Source organism: Bufo bufo, chromosome 5 (genome assembly GCF_905171765.1).
Source record: "Bufo bufo chromosome 5, aBufBuf1.1, whole genome shotgun sequence".
Classification (NCBI taxonomy): domain Eukaryota; kingdom Metazoa; phylum Chordata; class Amphibia; order Anura; family Bufonidae; genus Bufo; species Bufo bufo.
The window spans coordinates 443,020,903-443,047,119 of record NC_053393.1 but is presented as its reverse complement, the minus strand read 5'-3'; the positions used below and the strand labels follow the sequence as shown (position 1 = coordinate 443,047,119).

The following is a 26,217-nucleotide window of genomic DNA, read 5'->3' as shown; positions in this document are numbered from 1 at the left end:
CAGCGGAAAACCTCAACAATAACTATGGCTTGAATTATGTAACCTTGGCAAGCTTGAGATTTTTATTCTTTTGTTGTTGTTTGCTTGTGGGATCACTTTTCTGCTTGAGAATACACATTTGGATTGGTGTCTCGCCATAATCTGGACAGCACAGGAGGGGCAGCGAGGTCGTAAAAGGAGGATAGGACTATGTATAATTTCACTTGGAAACCATAACGAGTAAATTATAATGTGGCCGTTGATTACAGTTTTTTTTGTTCAATAGAGCATATTGCTTGTATTAATTTGTATATCCATTACACAGTCCCGCATTTAACACGCTGTCAATCAGTGGCTATAGATAGATGGATAGTAGTCATATCGTACTAGCATGTGCCCTCAGCTATCCTCACCTTCCTGATAAAATGGCAGACGTTTTAGTGACCTGAAATGGTATATTTGGCATGTCCTATGTAGCAGTTGTGTATTTATTCCTCCATGGGGGCTTAAAGAAAACCGTACTACTAGCATTTGTTTTTTAAATGAGAAATATAGTACATCCCTTCTACCAACTTTTGAGTATTTTTTACAATATTTTAACGTGAATTATTTTAGAAGACAAAATGCACAACCAAAGAAATGAACTGGGTGAAGGGTAAAATGTACCTGTTAGGTCCTTATGTGCCTGTAATGTAGTATATACCGAATAAACGAGGCCCAAGTGACCTATAAAGCTAGGGTAGCATACAAGGTAGCAGTTGTGTAAAATTGGTACTAAATTCCTCTCTCCCCTCTCTTACTCGCTCTTTCTCTTTACCTCTCTCTTCTGTCCGGTTTCTCTTTTCTCTCTGCCCTTCTCAGTCTTTGTCTTTCTCCCTATTTCGCCTGCTTCTCTCTTTTTCTTTCAATTCTTGCTATCTCTCGTTTTCTCATCCTATTTTTTTCTCTTGGTCTCTTTCTTGCTCTTTCTCTCGATTTTCTTTCTCCCAATTATCTAAATTCTCAATTTTTTTTCTCAATTTTCTCTCATTTTCCTGTCTCCTTTTTCCTAATTTTTTTTTCTCTTTCCTCTCCTTTTTCTTCTCTTTCCTCTCGCTTTTTCTCTCTCCCTCTCTCCTTTTTTTTCTTTCTCTCTCACATTCTCTTCTTTCACTCTTTTTGGTTTACTTAGCTTTTGTGTAATACAGACCTAATCCTGCATGAATTGACATAAATTTTGACTTTTGTCATAGGTTCACCTAAAGAATACAGAAATTGAGAACACCAAGCTACTGACAGAGGTGCAGACATTAAAGAATTTAGATTCCAGTAAAGAGAACTTGATTACTCACTACAAAGAGGAACTCAGTAAAATGAAGCTGTGTCTGTCTGATAAAGAGAAGCTATACACAGAGCTGCTCCAGACCGCCTCTGAGAAGGTGAGACCTGGTAAATGCAGGGCCCCATGGACATGGCCGTATTATGACGGTAGAGAGTTGTAGTAGGGCACCCATAGCCTTCTGTGGGGCTGTAATGTACCTCATTATGCCTTGTGACTAGGGAAGAATGACCCTGGAATACTGTAAGTGGCACACAGGGGCCTATGACAGCTACTGGCTGCACAGGGCCTAATGTGATCTGGTCCAGTGTAACAGTTTACTCCTATTGTGCCTGTCCCAATGACGTCACTCTCATTCACACTAAAGATTCATGGGACATGTGAATGAGAAAGCAAAATAAATCTGGAACGTTATTCTCTTTTTGTGGATCTAACTTTAGATTTTACTATGATTGACTTTATTGTCACTCAGTCAGCTTTCAATTTTCGGGATGTGTGTTTTAAACCGTTGACAACTTCCAGAAACTGTAAACCATATTTCAGACTTTGGTTTTATAGAATAATGACATACAACTTTAAGGAGATGAATGATGATATGCAGACTCGAAAGAAATTTGCTGCACTGCGCACTTGACAGGAGATCATGCTTGTTACTTGCTGCCTGTGCAATGTAAAATTACACCCATCGGCCATAGTATTTCATAGTAATTCCAACCACACTAATATTGTGTAGGTCACTTTGTGCGGCCAAATCAGCTTTTGCCTTTCAAGGCATGGACTCCACTCTCTGAAAGTGTCCTGTGGTGTCTCCAAGCTGTGATTCCCTGTGTCTTCTGACACCAGGGACGTACATAGAAGTCACTGGGCCCCATAGCAAGAATCTAAATTGGGTCCCCGTTCATAGACCCTCCCACTCCCCGTTCATAGACCCTCCCATATGTGAGGTATGAGATATAAATTACAGCTCGTACCTCACATATCAGTACAATGCTGGGTATACTATATACCTGTACACACTGCATCTATTATATAACTGTACACACTGCATCTATTATACCTCGTACTTCACCTATCAGTACACTGCTGTATACACTACATACCTGTACACACTGCATTTATTATACCTCGTACCTCTCATATCAGTACACTGCTGGGTATACTATATACCTGTACACACTGCATGCATTCCACCTCGTACCTCACATATCAGTACACTGCTCGGTATACTATATACCTGTACACACTGCATGCATTCCACCTCGTACCTCACATATCAGTACAATGCTGGGTATACTATATACCTGTACACACTGCATCTATTATATAACTGTACACACTGCATCTATTATACCTCGTACTTCACCTATCAGTACACTGCTGTATACACTACATACCTGTACACACTGCATTTATTATACCTCGTACCTCACATATCAGTACACTGCTGGGTATACTATATACCTGTACACACTGCATCTATTATATAACTGTACACACTGCATCTATTATACCTCATACTTCACCTATCAGTACACTGCTGTATACACTACATACCTGTACACACTGCATTTATTATACCTCGTACCTCACATATCAGTACACTGCTGGGTATACTATATACCTGTACACACTGCATCTATTATATAACTGTACACACTGCATCTATTATACCTCGTACTTCACCTATCAGTACACTGCTGTATACACTACATACCTGTACACACTGCATTTATTATACCTCGTACCTCACATATCAGTACACTGCTGGGTATACTCCTTAACTGTGTCCACTGCATCTATTATACTCTATAATAGATGCAGTGTGTGTATATGTATATATATATATAATATATATATATATATATATATATATATTTAATGCCGATCAAAATTAGAGACACACAATTTCCGAAATGTCACGGTCCTAGTGTAGTCCTATGTGAATATATCCTAACCTGAGTAAAATAGCTGTATTTTAAAGGGACACTGACAGGCCCAATATGCATATTTAGGTATATATATGACAGTACAGGTCTTCTAAAGTGTATTAGAATCATCTAAGTATCCCCCCTGTCCACCTATAAACTACTGAAGTTTTATAACCTGCTTGAATAGTCTTCAATCTGCCCAAGGGGCGGTGTTTCATCTCCACTTGCGCCCAGCCAGCCGCCTTTTTCATGATTCCAGCACATCAACTTCAAGAGCTGACTGGTCACTCGCTGCCTAAAACCTAAAATGCTGTTTTGTTATTTTACTGGTTTACTCATTTGAAGTGCAGCTTATGTTGCCTGGTGCAATGTGATTTGCTAGATGGTCTGTTTCATATCTGCGTTTAACCGATCTGGCCGGCTGTCCCACCAGAAAATCAGCCCGCCGGAGTTCACCACATCTGGTATAGCTGGACATGGCCATGCACGGCCCGGACCCCATTAACTATAATAGGATCTAGTGGTGATCCGGCTGCTTTTTTTGGCTTAAGTGCCAGCTTCAGCCAAAGGAGAAGGCGCACAGGCAGGACTTTTAGTCCAACCGAAGCTGACACTGAAGCCGGAAAGTGACCGGATCACCACCGGGTCCCATTATAGTCAAAAGGGTCCAGCAGTGCACGGCCATCTCGGGCTATGCTGGATCTGATGAACTCCAGCAGGCTGTTCCTTTGCAAGAACAGCCTGCGGGATAAGTTAAATGCAGATCTGAATCAGCCCTTACTTGACTCCAGCCATTGTGCTGCTTAATCTATCATTGCTGTTATATATTTTTGTTGTACCTTGTAATTATGTGACTCTGAAATAACTTGTGTAATATGAAGAGATGTGTAAACAGCATCATCTACCAAATGGGTGATCACAAATGTGACAAATTGTAGGTGCCAGTGAAAACTCCTGGTCCGGTATTGTATTATCCATTAATGGAAGAGTCCGCTCACCCTCTGTTGGGTGACCTTTATCTTGCTGTATCGTTACTTGGTGTGTCACTGCTCTTCGCAAGCCCTCTTGATTTAATATATTTCTTCTGTACTGTTCAGGAAGACATTGGCTTTTTAAAACAGCAGCTTCGTAAGATTGAGGATGACCAGCAGGCCAGCAGACAGAAGGTTTCCTTAATGTCCAGGGAGCTTAGTGATGCAGTAAATATACGTGATAAAACTATGTCTGACCTTCATACATCTCGCCTTGAGACTGATAGCGTTAAGAAGCAACTTGCCGCTGCATTGGCTGAGCTCAGTCTGCAGGATAGACAACCACCCTCTAACAGAGTCTTGAGAAAGGATCAGGTAAGCTAGCAAGTAATGATCTAAATTAATGTACGTATACATATCAATATGTATGAATGCGCAGGCTCCAGAATGACAGAAATGTCTGAGAATAAAATACAAGTTAAAGGCTGCGTTTCATGAGCTGAGGGTTGGGTCAGTAATGGGTATCCTTGTTCCTATGAGCACTCTCCCAATGATTGTCGGGTGTAAATCCGCCAGCGATAACTTGGCAAACCAGCAAAATGCTCATTTGTCAGGTGATCCATTGTTTAGGGGGTACATCAATTTCTTATTTGTCGGCAGCACTTTATCCTGTGTAAACAGGGATATGCTGCTGACAAACAGTGAATCTGTACAGGGATGAATGATTGTAGTGGCGATCATTCCTCCCCTCACAAAGGGGAGGGTTGATGAATATAAATGCATTTGAACATGCTGGCAATTATCAGTAATGAATGTTTCATTTCCAAACATTGACCTGAATAATCCGCCATGTAAATGGGCCCTGACATGCACTTGCTCAGCAGATTTTTTTTTAGGATAGCCTGTAACTTGGGGCCCATTTACTTTGGGACGGTAAATGGCACAGTGATGAAAAGTGAACCAATAGTTCCCAATCACTGGCTCAATTCATCTGTATAAAAAAAGGGATGACTCCTGTAAGTAAATGTAGCTAAAAAGCTACATTTACTTACAGGAGTCATCCCTTTTTTTATACAGAAGAATTGTTTGCCAGCAACACATCCCTGTGCAGTGTGCTGCCAAAAACCTATGTTTAAATTACAGATTACCTAATAAAAAAAAGCATTTTAAAAGTTTTTCACATGATCAGTGACACATTTTCTATGGGGCAGCTATCAGGATTGACCGCCCTGCCAGTGTAAATGGGCCCTCTAAATGAATGGACTATGGTAAACGGCTCTTAGCTTACTGCATGCTATTCTGCTGATAGATTTTTATCTACTTAAATGTAAGCCCATATTATTGTTACACTCTTTATGTTAGAGATTGTCTCCTCAGAGATCTCCCCTTTCAAAATGTGTCCCCCATGGCGGTCAGCTGATTTCTCCTGCCACGGCTGCTGAGTATTATATGAGGACCATTCCGATGAATGGCTGTCCTTGTAATAGAAGGGTGGCTCGAGCACAAGAATGGGAGCTGCTCATATGAAGTGGCGCATGTAGAACGGGGGGTCCAAAATGGGAGACCCCTCTTATGATGTCCATGTGTCCTATTGGGGGGGTTGTACAATCTGAAGTAGGGATTGCATGTCTATAAGTGTCATGAGAAGCAGGGCAGAAAGACCCTTTGGCTCATCTTTATGAACTTAGAATTACTACAGTCCTGCTTCATTTAAAACTTGATAAAATATGACATTTTATCCTTAGGATACGGAGAGCTGTAGAGTGGAGCAGGAACTTCGGAAAGAGGTTGAAGACCTAAAGCTGAGACTGCAAATGGCAGCCGACCATTATAAAGATAAATTTAAAGAATGCCAGAAACTTCAGAAGCAAGTATCCAAACTCACAGACCAGCTTGTACGTATACCAGTGACTTGTCTTTCATAACTAATCAGTAAAATTAGGCCTTCTGTGTTTGTTGGAGAAATTAGGTTTTTAGGAGCAATAAAAGAATTCCATTTCAGGCAGTCGGAGGCACAAAATGTCTCGAGTCTAAAACCACTCTTCCCTCTAGAGAGCGTGGCGGCACCGCTCAGGAGCTATGGGGTGCTTGGCCTGAGCATGGCGCACCGCTCAGGAGCTAAGGGGTGCTTGGTCTGAGCGTTCTTAAATGACTCTGCCTGATCAGAGAGAGAACTGTGCAGCCCTGGTTACAGCTGCTCTTTCCTCTGTATTTCTTCCCTGCCAGCCTGGAGACGCAAGTAGCCACTCAAACCCAAGTATGCTGCAGTAACCCTTTACTGCCATAGATGACCAGGGATGCTGGCACTGACCTCTTCACTGCGGGACCTGGATGCGATTTGCCTCGATACTATATGGCCCTGTGCATCTGGCTGCTTTATAATTTAATCATTAGGCTGATGGAAAAGCACTTTAATGACTGTGAATTTAGAGCAGTACTAGAGAAATACTAGCAGAGTTTCAGTCCCTTCCTCCTTAGGGTACTTTCACATCGGCGTTGTGCTGTCCGGTTTTGAGATCCCAGCAAACTGCAGTTGAGGAAGGCTGGACGGGCCGAAACGCATCCTGTAAACCAATGATGTACTTGGAACAAAACATACTACAAATAACAAGCACGTTTGCTGGGATTATTTTCTATAAGCTTCCTATGGGTATTGCAACGTAAATACGAGGATCGTGAGCTCTCTGATTTGGACTCTGTTTTGAGATCCGGCACAGTCTCTCAATACCACAGCACAATGCTTCAATTTGTCCCCGTTCATAGTCAGTGGTGACAAAACTGAACAAACTGGTACTGAGTGCACCCGAATGCGTTCTATTCCAGATTGTTGTGTTCCCATGCCGAACACAGAATCGCTGCTAGCAGTGTTTTTTTTTTTTTTTTTTTTTTTTGGCATGGGAAACTGGACAAGCCATGTAAGTAAATGGTGCCGGATCTGTTTTTGACTTGCAATGATTTTAGTGCCGGATCCGTTTTTTTTTGTGTAAAAAAAATCTGATCCGGCACCATTGACTTAGGCCTCATGCACACGACCGTTGTGTGCATCCGTGGTCCGTGGAAAAATCGGAAAATGCACCGTTTTGCAGCCGAGACCGTGATCCGTGTATCCTGTCCGTCAAAAAAATATGACCTGTCCTATTTTTTTGACGGACAACGGTTCACGGACCCATTCAAGAACACGGATGCACACAAGATTGGCATCCGTGTCCGTGGTCCGTAGGTTACTTTAATACAGACGGATCCGAAGATCCGTCTGCATAAAAGCTTTTTCAGAGCTGAGTTTTCACTTCGTGAAAACTCAGATCCGACAGTATATTCTAACACAGAGGCGTTCCCATGGTGATGGGGACGCTTCAGGTTAGAATATACTAAAAGAACTGTGTACATGACTGCCCCCTGACTGCCCCCTCCTGTAGTTAACTCGTTGGTGGCCAGTGGGCTCCCTCCCCTGTAGTTAACTCGTTGGTGGCCAGTGGACCTTCTCCCCTCCCTCCCCCTCCTAATTAAAATCTCCCCCCCTATCATTGGTGGCAGCGGAGAGTACCGATCGGAGTCCCAGTTTAATCGCTGGGGCTCCGATCGGTAACCATGGCAACCAGGACGCTACTGCTGTCCCGGTTGCCATGGTTACTTAGCAATTTGTAGAACCATTATACTTACCTGCGAGCTGCGATGTCTGCGTCCGGCCGGGAGCTAAAGTTAAAATATACCATCGGATTGGAGAAAACTCCGATCCTATGGTATATTAACTCCTGACTTTACATTGAAAGTCAATGGGGGACGGATCCGTTTGAAATTGCACCATATTGTGTCAACGTCAAACAGATCCGTCCCCATTGACTTGCATTGTAATTCAGGACGGATCCGTTTGGCTCCGCGCGGCCAGACGGACACCAAAACGACTTTTTTTTTTCATGTCCGTGGATCCTCCAAAAATCAAGGAAGACCCACGGACGAAAAAACGGTCACGGACCTACGGACCCCGTTTTTGCGGACCGTAAAAAAAAACGGTTGTGTGCATGAGGCCTTACATAGTTCTTGGTGCTGGATCCGGCTTGTTCAGTTTCTTCATTTTTTATATAACACAACCGGATCCGTTCTGAATGGATGCAGCTGGTGGTTTTATTAGGATGGAAACATTTTGCTGTGATTTTGAGATCCCCTGTTGGATCTCAAAACTGTATAGCAATAACACCAGTGTGAAAGTACCCTTAGCGATGGGAAGGTCCCTATTGTGACCCGATTATCTGTAAGTTATGGCATATCTTAGAGATATTAGTTATATTGGTGGGAAAACACTTTTCAATTGTAAGCTTCATCGTTGGGATTATAAGACTGTATTATAGCATTTGAAAACAATTTGGATCAAATGTTTCGTGTATGTCTTTAGGGTCTGTGGTCTCTCCCCGTCACCCTGCCGCTGTTTGACATCTGTCTTCCCATTGCAGTCAACAGCAGGGAGAGCCGGGAACTGATAAATGTGAGGACCCTCGGGTTCCAGAACTCTGCTTGTGCTGGAGCTGTTCAGTGCAGATTTTAACAAAACAACTAAGTGACCCAGCGTTTTGCTTAGGGCATTTGTCGCCACATTTTCATACAGGGCAGCATAATAAAACTGGTCCCCAGTTCTCTTTAGAGAGCTTGTCTGGGTTGAAAAAAATGCTCTTTCTTTTTCTACTGTCTGGTATTGCAGCTCAGCATCATGCAAGTGAATAGGGGCTGACCCACAAAACCCAAGGGCAAGCCTGGTACTTTCCAATCTCTGAAATCCCCTATTATAATATCCATCCACAGCATACACATTGCAGTCTTCCTTTTTTCTCCGATTACTGCCCCAAGCATGATTGCCTTGTACAGTGAGTTTTCTGTTTATATTGTTATGATAGGAATGGGCATTTGTGCACTCGTTGTGGCTTGGATTTGAAATGTGCTGAATCCAGCTAACGCAGTTTGCTTTATGTTTTTGCTTTTCTCCTGGATCAGAAAGCTGCAGAAAGTCAGCAGAAGGCAGCAGATTTGTATGGGAATTCTGAGGCGTTTGCTGTAGATGTTCCAAATTTTACTCCGCCAGGTAACTTGGTCTCAAAAATTCTTTCTGCAAGAAAAGGTGATGTTGATGCCAATTGGCAATGTAAATTTTATAGTGGTGCCCCACAATGAGCTGTCGCTCGTTCCCCACTCTATGTATTTTACCAGAATCACTTCTTCTACGAAGTGGAATGATTCCCCAACCAACTCTTGGAGGCAGATTAATCCTACTTCTACAGTTTACTATTGCCTAGCAAATAGGAGAGGAGTATAAATTGGACTTAAAGAGGTTTTCCCAGATTTGTCTGACACTTGGGACCCCCCGATCAGCTGTTAGAGAAGGCGTCAGCGCTCCTGCGAGCTCAGATTTTCCTGGGCCAGTGATGTCACATTCATCAATCAGGTGTCCTAGGAGCAGCTCAGCCCCGTTCAAGTGAATAGGGCTGAGCTGCCATAAAAAGCACAGCTGCTATACAATTTATGGTGCTGTGCTTGGTAAGGCTACTTTCACACTCGCGTTTGGTCCAGATCCGTCTTGTATCTGCACAGACTGATCTGCACCGATAAAGCAAATGCTTGTATCCGTTCAGAACGGATCCGTTTGATTTATTTATTCAAAAAGTCAATGTGGGACGGATCCGTTTTCAATTGCACCATATTGTGTCAGTGAAAACGGATCCATCCCTATTGACTTGCATTGTAAGTCAGGACGGATCCGTTTGGCTCCGCATAGTCAGGCAGACACCAAAACGCTGCGAGCTGCGTTTTTGTGTCCGCCTCAAAAGCACAACGGAGACCAAACGCAGCCAAATTGATGCATTCTGAACGGATCCTTATCCATTCAGAATGCATTGGGGCTGAACTGATCAGTTTCGGACCGCTTGTGAAAGCCCTGAACAGATCTCACAAGCGGACCCAGAAACGCCAGTGTGAAAGTAGCCTAAGCTGTGAGAATCCAGCGGTGCTCACAGGAGATCTTGGGCCTTCTCAAACAGCTGATCGGTTGGGGTCCCGGGTGGCAAACTCCCCCCGATTTAGATACTGATGACCTATCCAGAGTATAAAAATCCTCAAAAACCCTTTTTAATAAATATCGTTTTCTTAGCTAATCAATCATTTTTTTTCTATATTCTTCAGTGAGTCCATTTTTTTCCCACTCTGTTCCTGAATTTGTAATCAAAGAGCAAGTAGCAGATATGAACAAGGAAATAGCTGAGAAAGCTGAGAAGTATCGGAAATACAAGCAAATGCTAGCAGTAAGTAGCCACTAAGAGAGACAGTGATGTAACTTAATTTTATTAACCTATCCAAAGAAGTATTTACGATACTTAAAGAGGACCTTTCATGTTTTTTTTAATTATTTTTTATTAAATACTTTCCTTTTGGGGTTTGTGCTGCTTATGCTGCCATTGTTGTTTTTTTCAAATACCCCTAGTTAGCCCCGCTGTGCCCCCCTGCAGTTTTCACGCCCAGTTTGTTAATACCGAGCATCGGTACAGGGAGGAGGAGACACCAGGGCTTCTCGGTGGGCGCCTCCTTCTCCCTGGCCGTGCTGCGGTCCAATCGCAGAGGAAGAAAAAAACTGCTCACCTTCTCATCACAGTGCTTGTGTTGACTTAAAGGGAACCTGTCACCTGGATTTTGGGTATAGAGCTAAGGACATGGGTTGCTAGATCAAAGCTAGCACATCTGCAATATCCAGTCCCCATAGCTCTGTGTGCTTTTATTGTGTATAAAAACCGATTTGTTACATATGCAAATTAACCTGAGATGAGTCATAGCTTGAAAATATGACTTTTCTCTGGTCACACAAGTAAGATATGACTCTTTTATGTTAATTTGCATATGTATCAAATCGGTTTTTATACACAATAAAAGCACACAGAGCTATGGGGACTGGGTATTGCGGATGTGCTAGCGGCCATCTAGCAACCCATGTACTCAGCTCTATACCCAAAATCCTGGTGACAGGTACCCTTTAAAGGGGTTGGTTAATACAAGCCTCTTACTAATGTGATTGTCCATATTGCCTCCTTTGCTGGCTTGATTCACTTCTTCATTTCTTGATACGCTGCAAGATCTATGATGACGACCACCCTGCAAATCAACAGCGGTGGCCGTGCTTGCACACTATAGGAAAAGCTTCTTAGAGACTAGAAAGATTAATTTAATTAATTTTTTTCTTCTATTGCTTTCCTAGGAAGAAAAGGCAAATTGCAGTGCGTATGCAGATGATGTAGCTAAGATGGAGTTAAAGTGGAAGGAACAACTTAAAATTAATGAAAGTATCAAACTTCACCTAGCTGCGCGTGAGGATCAGTATAAGGTAAGATCATAGAGTCGAAAACATAGGCATGATAGTTTAAGGCAGATGATTGTTAGAATCTTATTCTTCATGCTGGTAAGTATTTCAGTTTCTGTCCATCTTGCACCATGGTGGAAGTAGCATTTGCCATTTCCAGGAAGGCCTTGTTCTATATTGTTTTCCAACATGTACGACAGATTTGAAGAAAAGATAGATCAAAGGGATGTGGCTAGACAGCTTGCACGGGTTCCCGGATTTATGAAGAGCTTGTCATGTTTGTGGCGTACATGAATGGCTGCCATGAGGTGACGTCAGGAGAGAAGTATGTCTAGTAAACTGTGAGTTGTGCCGGATGCATTATAAAGCATGTGCTCTCACTTTGTAAAGTGACATTGTTGTGATGCTACCGATAAGTGTGCCATGTTGTATTCTCCTGCAGGCTGAGCCAGCCAGTTATTGGCTTACTGACTTCAGCCCAGTCATAAAAGGCTGAATCTATGATAATCCGCCTGTACCCAGCGTAGTACTTGTATTAAGGAAAGTTCATTTGGCTGATCTGGAAAAGGCAAATAGGTTAAGCTTGTTGGAGCAGAATGTAATGTAGCACTGGGGAGGTATCATGTGCCTTTATGGTTCTGAAAATCTACTTGCCTACTTATGAGGCCGCTCAGTGAAAGGTGAGGAATGTTTCACATGATCACAACCACCTCTTAAGACCTGTGAAACCCAATCCTTTTCCCTGGGGAGGAAATGCCCTCCATCACATTTCTGAGTGACTTCTATGCATTGCACAGTCTTCATCGTCTAATTCGTCTTTAAATACACTGCTCTGTAATGGAACATTTGACTGGACTCCTAGACAGAAGTGACGTGTGCACCCCACATACACTACGGCCCAGATTTACTAATGTGGCTGCTCCAAAAAAGCTAAAAAGTCTAAAAAGTGGCACAGATTGGAGCACTTTGGTGCATCTAGGGCAGGGGTGGCCAACCTTACAGACACAAAGAGCCACACAAAAAAAACATATGACTGCCAGGAGCCACAAGCTATATATACATTTACACAAATATGCGTGCACACAGACAGTATTACTGCAATTGAGTTTTCAAACATTTAAAAGTGTATTTAAACCACCTTTCCTACCTGTAATGTAGACAACTTTAGTGAGTCTTCTGGCAATCTTTTTTTTTCTTCTTTTTTTTTTCACAATGTGTTTCAAATCTGGCGTCGTTACTCGAAGCAATTCTTTAACGTGTGTGTCAGTAAGAACAGAGTGATGCTTAGATTTCACATGTTTCAGGGTGGAAAAAAAACAGATTCGCAAACATAGGTTGAGCCAAACATTGACCGAAGCTTCAGTGCAGTCGGTCATCTTCCAAAAGTTCAATCATCTCAATTTGAGTTGTTGCTTCATCTGTCGCCAGCGGCGGGGGTTTCAAACAATCTGAATCGGCAGCAAATGGGTTAACGAGGAATGTAATTTGTGGCCTCTTCAGTTGTAGATCCTGGAATCTGTCCTCAAAGGTCTTCTGTAGGTTGTCAAGAAGTTCTGCGTAGTAAGAAGTTCTCCTTTTTAGGATCTTAGCAGCTTGGGCACTTGCATTGGACACAGAGGGGAAATGTGTTAGTTCTCCCTTTCTCAGATTAGTTTTAAAAAGCTTGAGCTTGTTAATAAATGCAAAAACTGTTTGCACTAGATCGGGCAGCATCTTTAATTTCCCTTGGAGCTCAAGGTTGAGTCTATCCAGGTGGTGCAGCATGTCCACCAGAAATGCCAGATCCAAAATCCACTGGGAATCAGAGAGCACAGGATAGTCTTTGTGTTTTTCATCCGGAAACCACTTTACCTGACTCAAAAGTTAAAAAAAAAAGAGATATCACCTTACCTCTTGAAAGCCACCTTACAGAGCAGTGAAGTGGCAAATCCCTGGGAAGGTTCTCATCAAGGTCTGCAATGAGATTTCTGAATGGTCTGTGATTAAGCGCATGAGTGCGAATAAAATTGACAATATCCAGAACAGGCATCATGACGTGGTCTAAATTTAGCTTTTTAGACACCAGCTGCTCCTGATGAATGATGCAATGAAATGTCCAAAACTCTGGAAATCGGTCATCACATTTACATAGCCCGACAAGGCCATTCACAGATCCTATCATAGACGGTGCTCCATCTGTGGTTATGGCTGTGAGTTTTGATAATGGCAAATTTGCCTTTTCAACTACAGTCATCAGGGTCTCTTTCATATCGATGCGACGAGTTCTGTCTGTTAACGGGACAATATCAAGTACCTCTTCTTTTATTCTACAGTTGTTTGATACAGACCGTACAAAAATTGCCAACTGAGGCTTGTCTTGTATATCAGTAGACTCATCCAGAGCAACACTGAAATACTGCCATTTCTCAAGGTCGGAGTACAGCTGTGTTTCAACTGCACTGTTAATGTCTGATATTCTGTGTTGTCTGACAATTGGAGGTCTGATACCATTTGTTTCAAACGTTCATCTTCTGGAGACAAGATTGCAATGGCATCACTAAGGCAACTTTTCAAAAATTCCCCTTCATTGTAGGGTTTTTTGGCGCAAGCGATATTCCATGCCAGTTGATAGGATGCAAGAGTGACAGTTTCTGAATGTTTTGTAAGTTTCTTAAAGAACGGAGTCTGTTGTTCTGAGTGGCGTTTCAATGCATTTAGCTTGTGTTTGCGAAGTTCTGTACCTGCCGGAAAGTCGTGGCCCATTTTAGCATGTTGTGAGGGAAAGTGGCGCTGAAGATTTGAAGCTTTAAAATGTGATATTGATGTTTGGCATATCAGACAGAATGGCTTTGCTTTCCTCTCAATGAAAAAATACAAATCCTCCCACTCCGGTAGAAATGTTCTGTCTTCATCTTCATATTTACGCTTGGCTTTATGTTTCTCAGACACTGCCATGTTTAGTATGGTGACCTTGCAGCGTTCTCCTTACTGAGGGGTGGAGGCTGGCTTTGATTTTGTTTGGATTCCTAGTTTTCTTGGTTTCCTCCAATTATTTTTTTATCCTATGTAAGACACACCTAGGTTTTAGAGGAGAAAAATTAGAAAAAAAATAAAACCAATCCTCATCAGACCTCCAAAATGAGACCCCTAATACTCAGATGAGACATCACAAATCAGACACCTCCATGCTCTGATCACCCACAATGCTCAGACAACCCCCCTATGCTCAGATGATCTTACATGGGGGGAGTTATGAGCATGGTGTCTTAGGTGAGCACTGGGGGGCTTATTTTGTGGGTCTGATGAGGATTTTGGGGGTCTTATCTGAGCTCATACTACCCCCGTGTCAGATAAGACCCCCATGATCAGTAGTTCAATAAAAAAAACTGTTGCCTGTTCTCCATGTTTAGGAGGCTTATCCTCCGTACCTCTGTTGCCGCTGCTCTGAGGACTGTGGCGCCCTATCCACAGTGACCTGACATGCACAGGGTCAGGTCAGAGCGAGGGCCTGCATGTACTAACTATCATTATAGCGACACCAAGCTTGTATGTGTTTTTTTTTATTTTATTTTTTAATACTTGAAAAAAAATACAATTATTTTCTTCTTTTCATCACTATATTCTGGCCCCCATAACTTTTTGGTGTTTTTTTTTTCCGTGGTATTGAGTATCGCAATACTTTTTTATGGTGACAAAAGTGAATCAAAATTTTGGTATCGAAACAACCCTACGCTGATCTGATCGGCGTAGCGTTGGCATGATGGCAAAATTTTCGTTCGGTTTCGATTTGGCAACTAAAAATTTAATTTGGCTCCTAAATTTTTCAGTTCAGGAGCCAATGGCTACTAGGTATTTTTTTTTAGTCTGGAGCACTGCCCATTCAAGCGAATGGGTCCGCATCTGTGATGCGGCGAGCACACAGCCGGTGCCCGCATATTGCAGACCCCCTGTTTGCAGGCCGCAATACAGCCACAACCGGGCAACGGTCATGTGCACTAGGCTTAGGCAGATGAAGCGATAAAAAAATGGCAAATTGGCCGGGTGTCTGCTGTTTTAAAAGACAATATCGCCAACGAGTCATATGGTGGTAGAGTAGTGGATAATTATGCTAATTAAGTGTAACTATTGGAAGGATAATTAAACAGGGGTATATAATACTTCACATAAGTTTTTATTTTATTTTGAAGCATAAAATACAAGTGCAGCAGTGTCATTATCATTTGGAGGCAATTAGTCATAACCAGTGAATTTTGTGGCCATTTTGCATTGCAAAGTCGTTATGGTTATGTAACTGCAGAAATACAAATATGGCTGACTGTCAAAATGTCCCTCCCAACCACTGTGTCTGGGTTATCTACCAGCCGCACATTGCCCCTCACATAGCTTACACTTCAAGCTGCAGCCTGCAGGCAGCACTGATGACATGCAACTAGCTTGCTCCTGTACTTTGTGACAGCAAGGAGGCGGTGCTGATTAAGTCCCGCGCAGAACGTCTGCAAGCGTCAGGACGTTATCACTGTAGGCCTGCTGTGAGTACTTATTAGCGTGGCACTGCAACTCTCGGCAGTGCTGCGCTTAACACTTTGTGACACCAAACCAATGAGGTGCGTTTGGGTCTGCGTTGGACCCACTGATTAGCTGCCACGCTCCCCTGTGAGCCGCATCTGTAGACAGAGCGCTGCAGATAGGAGGAGCCGCAAATGAAGCTGGAAGGAGCCGCGGGTTGGACACCCCTGATCTAGTGTTTCTACATTTTTTCTGACATGCTTTAAAATGGAGTAGGACTTAGCAGAATCGGGCAGGGCTAAGAGTGGAGAACAGGGGGTCTAATATGTACAATTTTACTCCAAAATTGCTCCACAATTCTGGTGCAAAAACCTTTCTCGTAAGAATAAGCCAACCAACAGTTGGTATAGAGTTATCCCTGCAGCACAAATATCATCGGGCCTGAGCCATTGGGATAAATCTGGTGCAGGTCTACGCCATCTTTAGAGTTAGTTAGTCTAGGCCTAATTGCCCGTAAAGTAATTAGACACACTTTGGACCTAAATTTTGTATTACAAACTTGGGTTTGTCAGGAGAATGCAGGTCATCTTCTCCACTGTTCACACTCCAGAAAGGAAGATACCATACATGCATGTGGAACTCTCCATTGTAGTACATGTGAGTTGCTGAGTGTTTATAGCAGAGTGTTTCAGTATTCTCATACACTACAATCAAGATAGCCACATGTAGTCATGGCCACCTCTCCAACATACTGTATCTACTTTATTCTAGAGGCCCACACGGGGTCTGTAGACCTCCATTCTGCTTGTCTATAGAGATGCAGAGACTACTAACAGTGCTGCTCCCACACTGCACACAGCTTCTCTTCGGGTCTTTGACTAGGACAATACATGTGACCAGATGATTGGGGACCACAGAGAACAGTATTGTGTGCCACATACAGTGGTATTGTGGGCTGAATGGGCTGTAGGTTGCGCTCTATTTTGTGCATCATTTTGGAGAAGGCAGATATCTTATACAATAGAACTGCAGAATGTTTAGGCTCACAACATTCAGCGGATGAGCTGGAGATCTTTTCACATGTCACATGCCCCATGCATCCCTGGTATGAGTTAGCATATTTTTTTTGCTGTATAAGTTGTATCGTGTGAGGAATATGGATTATTATTTTGTCACCCATGTTCCCACACCAGCCATCCGCTGTCATATAGCAGAGGTAGTGAACTCCACATGGGGGCCCTGCTTCAATTCCCAGCCTATTGGCAGAGAGCCTCTAGCAGGCCACCGTTGTTTACAATTTCTCACCTCCATTCAGCCAGCCAGGAACCTAGCTAATGAAACAGGAATAACCTCTCTGCAGGGGGTCTAGGCCATGCCCCTGTCCATCAGACATAAACCAGATGCATATTTGTGTCCCTATGGCCACGATGAACAGGCCCGTGGTTATAGTTTGGTGGTGGGATGCCAGGGAGGAGAGATATACATATCTCCCCACAGAAACCAAATAACGGTACCATGCTTGGAGTCTACTGGTAGCCAGAACGGATTTACTGGTCCCAGAACACCTCCCTGCGACATTCTGGTCTGGAGCCAGGAGCCCTAATCTGTTTTGTGGCTCATGTGCTGCCAGCCCAGCAGAAGGGGAGTGGACCCCTCCCAGAGGCCGGGAGGGGAGGGGCCGGCTACAGGTTAAAAGGCTTGTGCCAGCAAGCGGGCGTGTCTTTCTCTGAAGGGAGGCCACATCGTGCCATGTGTTTAGAGGGAACTGCAACCTGCTGACATCACTGCTTCTCATGTGACCACAGCTAAGAACTAATCACAACCCAAATGACTCCTGGTAAACTGACTTTTGTTCTGCTTAACCCTGTTTGTACTACGCCATCTGTATTTGTAACCTCAGATCACTGTATATATTTTCTGTGTATATTGTGTTATGTCCAGTGAGCCCTTAAGGCAATTAAATATATAATTTAATCTTGTGCTGTTCTGGTATCTCGATCACGAATCCCCACGTCCTTGTTTCGACCTAGTTATACGCTACTGCGGGTTTGTTTCTTACCCTATATAATCCTGTTTGCGGACCATGCGTATATCAAACTACTAACTGGTGGCAGTATACCCGGGCTGAGAAAGCGCTGTTTCACTGGGGCAGTGAAAAGGCTCTCTCAGCTTGTTGCCTCTCTGTGCCCGCGTGGACAGGAGGTGTCTGTGTAAACTGTATCAAGCTGACTTTTCCTGCTCCTCAGAGACAGCGTAACGTCATGCATTGGTAACCAGTGACCATACCATATCTCGCTGGCTCTACGTAGTTGATGTCCGGCGCCAGCGATGTGCGATATTCGTTGCATATTGTTGGCTGGAGAGGGGGTAAGACACACTCTGCCACTGGTGCACCTGCCCCTAGGTCCAAGGTGGCACCGGCACCTGCTTCACTTTCCGTGTCAGTGGGGGAACACTGACTTTGCCACCTCTGTAAGCAGCCAGGACACTTCAATGCTATGTGTCCCCAGCGCCCGAGGGACCTGTCCCAATCATCGACCGGTCAGCGTGGGCCAGGCCGTGGCCATGGGACTTAGAGACACCGGCGCTGACATGACTCTGGTACGGCATGAACTGGTGGCACTCCATGATTTATTGCCCGGGAGATCCCTTACGGTCTCTGGGATTGGAGTAGAACCGGAGCTGCCCGTCGCCAAAGTCTATTTGGACTGGGGCGCCGGTCGAGGAGTAAGGGAGGTGGGGGTCTACTCAAATATCCCTGCCAGTGTTTTGCTGTGGACAGACCTGGGGCGGCTTGTGTCTAAGTTCGTGGCCACTGACACCCTGAGGTCCGATCCCCCAGAATGTGATGCCATGTCCACCTCTGTTGATACTGTTACTGTTCATAACATGCCTGTTGATGGGGATGTGGGGGTGGGGGATGTAATGTGTGCCTCTCCCCTCAGTGGGGAGGGGGTCATTCACGCCAGCTGTGCTGAGGGTGTGGCCAGCAAACATGCTGGGACCTGTTGTCCTCAGGTGTGGTGACAAGTAGGGGGGTAGACAGCTGCAGAGGAGTAGGATGCAAATGAGGTCAGGGCTGTCCCAGGAGAAGTAGGGCTCCCAGGTAAAGCCTCAGTGCAGGGTCCCTCCACAACTGGGATGTCAGAGGGCCAGGTTAGTCCTTCTGGACTGGCGACTTGGTCGGAAGCCGAGGGGAAGCAGGCACGACCAGCGGTGGCAGCGGCCATAGCTGCTGTCACGCGCAGTGGGAGTTCTGGGGCCCCTCAGGAGTCTGATGGCTTTCCCCCCTCCGACCAAGTGGCTGCCGAGTCAGATGGAGGCCCAGGGACCTGACAGAGGACGTGGCAGTCTAGTCTATTCTGGCCACGCCCGGGGTTTCAGGTGGCTTGAGTGGCTGACGCCAGCCTGAATGCTCTCAGACCTCGAGCGGGTGGTCTGGGACCAAGGGCGGCTGTACCGGGTCACGATCCAGTAGGGCTCACAGGAGGAGTGGTTTAGGGACCGGCAGGTAGTAGAACTAACAGGAGACGTGGCAGTCTCGTCTATTCTGGTGGCGTTAGGGGCTAGCGCCAGCTTGAAAGCTCTCACGGAGCAGGTGGCACGGCCTCCCTTGTACTCAGACCTCCAGAGGGCGGTATTTACTGAAAGTGCACATCTAACATGGTCTGTGAATACAGGTGGTCATATTCATTCAGTTTCTGTTGTCCAAAAGCTTCTTGGGTCGACTGCTATCCTTCCACCCCACACGCACATACAAGCTCGATTTGGCTGAGCGTGCATGTTTTCTGAATGGGTAGAGGGAAGTAAGCTGCTGCTTATATGTCTAGTGAACAAAAGGTTGTTTTAAAATTCAACCTTTTTGACCCTTGTTTTTTCAATGTCATCCGAACACATTAGATGGTTACCTGGTCCCACTGAAATCGACTGGTTTGGCCAACCTTCATCGAACATGTATGTTCACCTTAATTGGCTGAGTAGTTGGCTCCAGTAAAACCACAAACAATTGATTAATACATATGTATTGTACGGTACCATGCTTGTAGCTTGTTTGTCTGCTTCACAGAATAACACATGGTCTTTGGTAAATCTCGTAGTAGATAATCATTCAAGGGTCTTGGTGACACATGAGCAAAGCTCAAGAATTAACTCCAACTCCATTGACTGGCAGGCAAATGTTTTTGTTCTTCGGTGAAGTCAGATTGTAAGATATATTGAGGTCTCCCAGATCAAGGTTTCCTCAGTATGTATAACACTCAGTCCAGGGAAGGCAGCCATGCATCCTAAATCTGCCCGCAGAAGAAATATGGCTGCTGGGATATGTTTTAACCTCTGACTTTAGGCTTATATTTTATAGCATGTCAGCCCTTAGAAATAAAGTCACCCATTGCTGTACAGAACTTCAAGCCTCAAGTCGATTACTTTTTTTTTTTCCTGAGTGTGGAGCACAAATTAAATGTGTCATGTCATGAAAAATTGCAGCCATTTACTCTTGATGTTGTTATTAATGTTCTTACTCTCTGCTGTAGAGTGTCTTGTGGTTTATGAGCATCTCAATGACCTACTAATCACTATTGTAACCACCTTTATACACTACCAGCTTATGTGTAGTCAGAAATCACACATGGGTGGTATGAGCCCTGGCCTAAGTCTAGACTCAAAGGCAGAGCGTAATAGACGTGGGGGCGAGGAGGACAGAGGTGTAATTGGATGAAGTGCAGAGGAAATGCAGCAGACTAGGTTAGGTTATTTCTGTGAATGGCAGACCCAAGGCATGGCTCAGTAACAACGAGGAGTAATGCATTGGTGACTGATAGTGAGGGACATGGTTGGAGTGGATTGGAGATAACCGTGACAGTGGATATATTTTTTTTTGGTGGGGAGGATTGATATTTGAGTTACCTTTTACGTATTATAAATATCATCTTTATGTCTCCACAGATCCAATCAGCAGAGAAGGATCGGGAAATATCACAACTGAATTGTCACGTTGAAGTGCTGCTTAGCGAAAAGAATAAACTAGAGAATGACATAAAGGTAAAATCCGGATGCACATCACGGTGTAAGCTAGGTCCTGATCTGGTTTTGTCTCCAGACTATGGATGAATGTATTAACTAATTTGCAATATTATCTTGCTGAAAGAAATGTCTCTAATTATGGGGCATACCATATAGGCACTATAATTCGAGACTTTTCTCTCCTCTGGCCACTTTTGAAAAGTGGTCTAAACTAGGTGTGTCTACCCAGAAAGGGCAAGGACCAGAAATGTTCAGGCTCGTAGCAAGCATCATTTTCTCTGTTTACGATGGCTGAAGGACGAGACAAATTTATTAAGATACACCTCTTCGTCTTAGAGGGAACCTGTCACATTGAACATGGAGTTTGAGCTGCAGGCAGCATGTTATAGATCAGGAGGAGATGAGCAGATCGATGTATAGTTTTATGGGAAAAAACTTGGTAAAACTTGTAACCTATACATTTAGATTCCTGCTCGTTCTAGGTTTTGACTTCAAGGAGGCGGTCCTATCAGTGATTGACAGCCTTCCCTCTATGACTGTGTATACAGAGATAGCTGTCAGTCACAGATAGGACCGCCTCCTTGACATCAACACCCAGAATGTGCATATAAATGTATAAATTACACAGTTTTACTGAATCTTTTCCCATAAAACTATACATAAGTCTGCTCAGCTCCTCCTGCTCTATAACATGCTGCCTGAAGCTCAAACACCATGTTCAACGTGACTGGTTTATTTTAATAAATCTGCCCCTATGTAAACTATCTCTAATGTGACTTCATAAAACCTGACCACTGCCTGGTAAAAAAATAAATAAAAATTCTATATTATTGGTTGCTCAAATAGAAAAAAATGCTTCTGAATGTGGAGATTTCTTCAAGTGAACATGTAGATTATCAGAAGGACCTGTCACCATCTTGTTGTTACTCATCATTTTATTAATGGTGGCTCTTGTATAGGGCTTGATCACAAAAAAATTCTATTTGACCGATCCTTCTCTCAATCAGCATCATATGTTGGGGGAGTTTTGGGAGCTTTCTGTACCCATTACATTGTCAGCTAAACCTGCTGCTCTCAACAGATTTGGATAATACACTGTTTATGGGGGCCTTTAGGACAGACCATCAATATCAGATCAGTTGTGATCTGACTCTCGGCACCCCCTTTGATCAGCTGTTTAAAGGGGCTGCACATCGAACATTTAGTACCAGCTCTGCTGGGTATTGCAGCTTTGACTTATTCAGCCCCTCAGTTGATCTTCAATGGATGTCCAGCCTTTTTTAAGTGATGGCCCATCTTGAGGATAGGCCATCACTAGGTGATCGGTGGGGGCCCAGCATCCCATCCAATCAGATGTTCTGCGTAGCTCCATCACCAGAAGTCAGCGCCAGAACTACGCCACGCAGTTATCATTGTAGTGGACATTGCAGTGTCGCTCCCGTTGAAGTCAATGACAGCAGTATTACAATGACGAGTGCCATCCTCTACAATGTTGATGGTGCTGTAGGGCTCCGGTACCGACTTATGCCAATGGAGCTACACAGAACAGATGATCAACGGGGTGTTGTCGGACTCCTGCTGATCAGCTAGTGATTGGGCTTTTCTGAGAATAGGCCATCACTTAAAAAGGCTGGACAACCGCTTCAAGAATAAGCCCTCAAAATTGTAATCTTGAAAACCCTTTAAAAAAAACTGCCTTACAATGAGTGGCGATTGTGTAGCTCATTGTTTGCTGTAATGCCTTTCTTGCTCATTGTCTGCTGGTACTTGTATGTCATGCTCTGCTTTTGTTGCATCTTTTTATAGGAACTGGAAGTCAATTTGGAAAGACTATCCGTGCGGGCGGCGAGTGACCATGTGTTACCCGGCACCAGCTCACAGGGATTGCAGTTCTTTAATCCTTATTGTGAAGAACATAGAGAAGTTCCTGTAATCCCAATACAGCCCCCAGTACTGCAGTTTGGAAATCCTTATGCATCACAAACCACTAGAGGTGAGTGATGGTTATAGGCAATCTAATAGGAGAGTCTTGGCAGACATTAATTTATATGTGAATTGACCATGAATACGTCAAAGGAAAATCTGTTTGCGCTACAAACTGGCTTAGGCAGGGTGCAGAATCTCTTTAAAGAGACCAGTCCTGGGGCGGAGCTTGGCAGCAGAGAGAGACGCACATGGCGCTGTGAGCTCTGCTCTGGGTTCAGTGGATTCGAGCACATAAAGCTATCCAAACCAGCCAAAGATGGCAAGAACACAAGAGACAGGTCCCGGTCCACTGAGAACTAGACCTAGTCACGGGGGGGATGGATAAATTTGTTCGAAAACAGTGTCCCCGCTGGAAAGCAAGGAGCCAAGATGGCGCAGAGAACGGATATGCTCGCGGCCTCAGAAATGTCCGCGGACTCGGATAGAGAGAGTGAACATGAGGCAGACCAAGAAAGAGAGGACTTAACAGTCTCCAGACAGTTTATGAAAGACTTACTTTCAGAATCTATAGCACCTCTGCGTAAAGATCTGCTGGACATCAAGCGGGATCTCAGGCAAGTCAAAGAAAGAGTTGACGTAATAGAGGGTCAGCAGGACACAATTATAAATTACAATATCGCAGTGGCCCACAGTCTGGATATAACCCAGGCCCACATTAACCATCTATATAACTTGGTAGAGGACCAAGATAATCGAGGATGCCGCAATTACTTACGGCTAAAAGGCCTACCAGAGTCTGTTGGGCTAGATGCATTGAAGGGCACAGTTGAAGAGATCTTCGCCATGCTACTAGGCCTACATTTTGAGGGAGACCTCACTATGGACAGAGTTCATAGAGCTTTACGGCCACCTCCTAAACAGGGGGCCCCCCAAGAGATGTGGTTTGCCAACTCACAATCTTTCTTGCCAAAGATCAGATACTAAGGGCTTCAAGGGCCAGAAAATTCATTCCATTCGTGGATTCAGAAGTACTAATCTTTCAAGATCTATCACCAATTACCCTTCAAAAACGCAGGGCATTAAAAGCCTTGCTAGATATCTTAAGTGGTAAAAATATTAATTACTGTTGGCTCCATCCGTTCGGCTTACTCATTAATGCTCCAAGCCGCAAAATGGTGGTGCGCTCACCAGCAGATTTACCAACAGTATATGAAAGCAGGGGTATTATGCCTAAAAGACTGTCTGTAGATATAGAGTGACTCTGTACGCATTCATTGCTCAGTTAGCCAAGCAATTTCCCTGGAATCTCTGCCCGGGGCTTATCGTTTCACCTCGGAAGGTCCTAGAGAAATCAGGGCTACGCAGTCAGATGGACTTATATGAGATAAGTTGCAATTCATTGAGAAATCTGAAAGTGCCACCATCTCTATTATGCATCTTTCTTTCTCTCCTTTTTAATTATGTTATGACCTCTTTTATGTCGGGATGTAAATCGCTAGAAGTCAGAGGCATTATGTCTGTGAATATAGGAGAAGGAACCCATACACTCATTCCCATCTCTGTTTCTCTTGCTCGTTATCCATGGTGTGGACACTAGACGTGGTCCTCTCCCCCCCCCCCCCAAGATGTTCATGGTAGTTAAATTATCCATGAGAAGAATACTATGCCTTATCTTAGCTGTTATCAAAGCTTTACTAAGAACTTGCTCACGGCAGGTGTTAGTTAATACTTGTTTCTCATCCACCATCCCCTTGATTCCACAAAAGAGGTTGTAGATATGGAGGATTCTCAAAGTAGATTATATGAAGCCTCTATGTACATTTTACTATGGCTGACATAAAAATATGCACTTATAATGTTGGGGGGTTGAATGCGCCAGCCAAGCGTCCCCAGATATGTCAATTTCTGAAAAAGCAGAAAGTAAACATTGCTTTCCTGCAGGAAACTAATTTCAGAAAGGGACATGTCCCACGCCTGTCTCATATGGTATATAACCAATAGCGCTAAGAAAGATTAAATTAAAACTAGCTAATACAGGCCTGGTTGATGTCTGGAGAGCAGTACATCCAATGACAAGGGGCTATACTTTTTACTCTGTGGCGCGCAAGTCTTACCAGAGGTTGGATTACCTGGTTGTTCCCCCTACAACTGGTGGCTGAGTGCTCTCAGACCTCGATAGGGAACATACTATTATCTGATCATGCCCAAGTGTACATGACGATTAAAGGGAACCTGTCACCAGGATTTTGTGTATAGAGCTGAGGATATGGATTGCTAGATGGCCGCTAGCACATCTGCAATATCCTAGCTCTGTGTGCTTTTATTGTGTGAAAAAAACGATTTGATACATATGCAAATTACCCTGAGATGAGTCCTGTCCCTGACTCATCTCGCATACAGGACTCATCTCAGGTTAATTTGCATATGTATCAAATTGTTTTTTTGGACTGGGTATTGCGGATGTGCTAGCGGCGATCTAGCAACCCATGTCCTCAGCTCTATACACAAAATCCCGATGACAGGTTCCCTTTAAGGTAAAATCTCTCCCCAGAACTCATTTTACATGGAGGCTAGATGGGACCCTGCTAAGCAACCCAGAACATGTAAAAACTATACAAAACCACTTGAAGGAATATTTCCGACGTATCGAGAGTGCTGGTGTGTCTCCGGGCCTGGTCTGGGAGGCGCATAAGGCTGTTGTTCGGGGCCATTTTATATCACTGTGTTCTAACCTCCAAAAGCATAGAGAGGACTCAATAATAGCTTTACAGAGACAGATGCACGAATTGGAAATACTCCTTAAAAAATATATTTCTCACGAAGTGCTGGAACGCCTCAATCAGTTGAGACCCGAATTAAAAAACATTTTAAACTCCCGTACAGCTAAACTTTATTTGTCAGCTAAATATAGATATTACGCTCATGGGGACAAAGCCTCAAAATTCATGATGGCTAGTCTTAAAAAACGAAAAAAATTAGGTCATACATGCACTCATAAAAAACACAACCTCCCAGACTTTACTATCCACAGAACAAATGGCCAAACTGTTCAGTGAATATTACCATTCACTATATAATCTCAGGGAGCCTGGAAGCTCACAAGAAAATGGAGAAGGTGGAAAAGATAGAGCAGTGGCTTTCCCAGATACAACTTCCTTCCCTCACTCGTGATCAAGCTGCATCTCTTGTTAAACCCTTTTCACTGCAAGAGTTGGAAAAAGCCCTTAAAACAACTCCCATGCATAAGTGCCCCGGTCCAGA

The 26,217-nt window shown here is 43.9% G+C and overlaps 1 protein-coding gene across 4 annotated transcripts in view; it reads left to right on the top strand.

Moving 5' to 3' along the window:
- The window catches only part of TAX1BP1 (Tax1 binding protein 1), a 113,579-nt gene that overhangs the window by 69,573 nt on the left and 17,789 nt on the right, over positions 1-26,217 (top strand). For all 4 annotated transcript variants that reach the window (XM_040433579.1, XM_040433581.1, XM_040433577.1 and 1 more), the window contains exons 8-15: positions 1,212-1,397; positions 4,323-4,571; positions 5,942-6,091; positions 9,180-9,267; positions 10,362-10,480; positions 11,425-11,550; positions 20,953-21,048; positions 22,837-23,023. In XM_040433579.1, the coding sequence (XP_040289513.1) occupies positions 1,212-1,397; positions 4,323-4,571; positions 5,942-6,091; positions 9,180-9,267; positions 10,362-10,480; positions 11,425-11,550; positions 20,953-21,048; positions 22,837-23,023 (1,201 nt within the window). The remainder of the gene's footprint in view (positions 1-1,211; positions 1,398-4,322; positions 4,572-5,941; positions 6,092-9,179; positions 9,268-10,361; positions 10,481-11,424; positions 11,551-20,952; positions 21,049-22,836; positions 23,024-26,217) is intronic.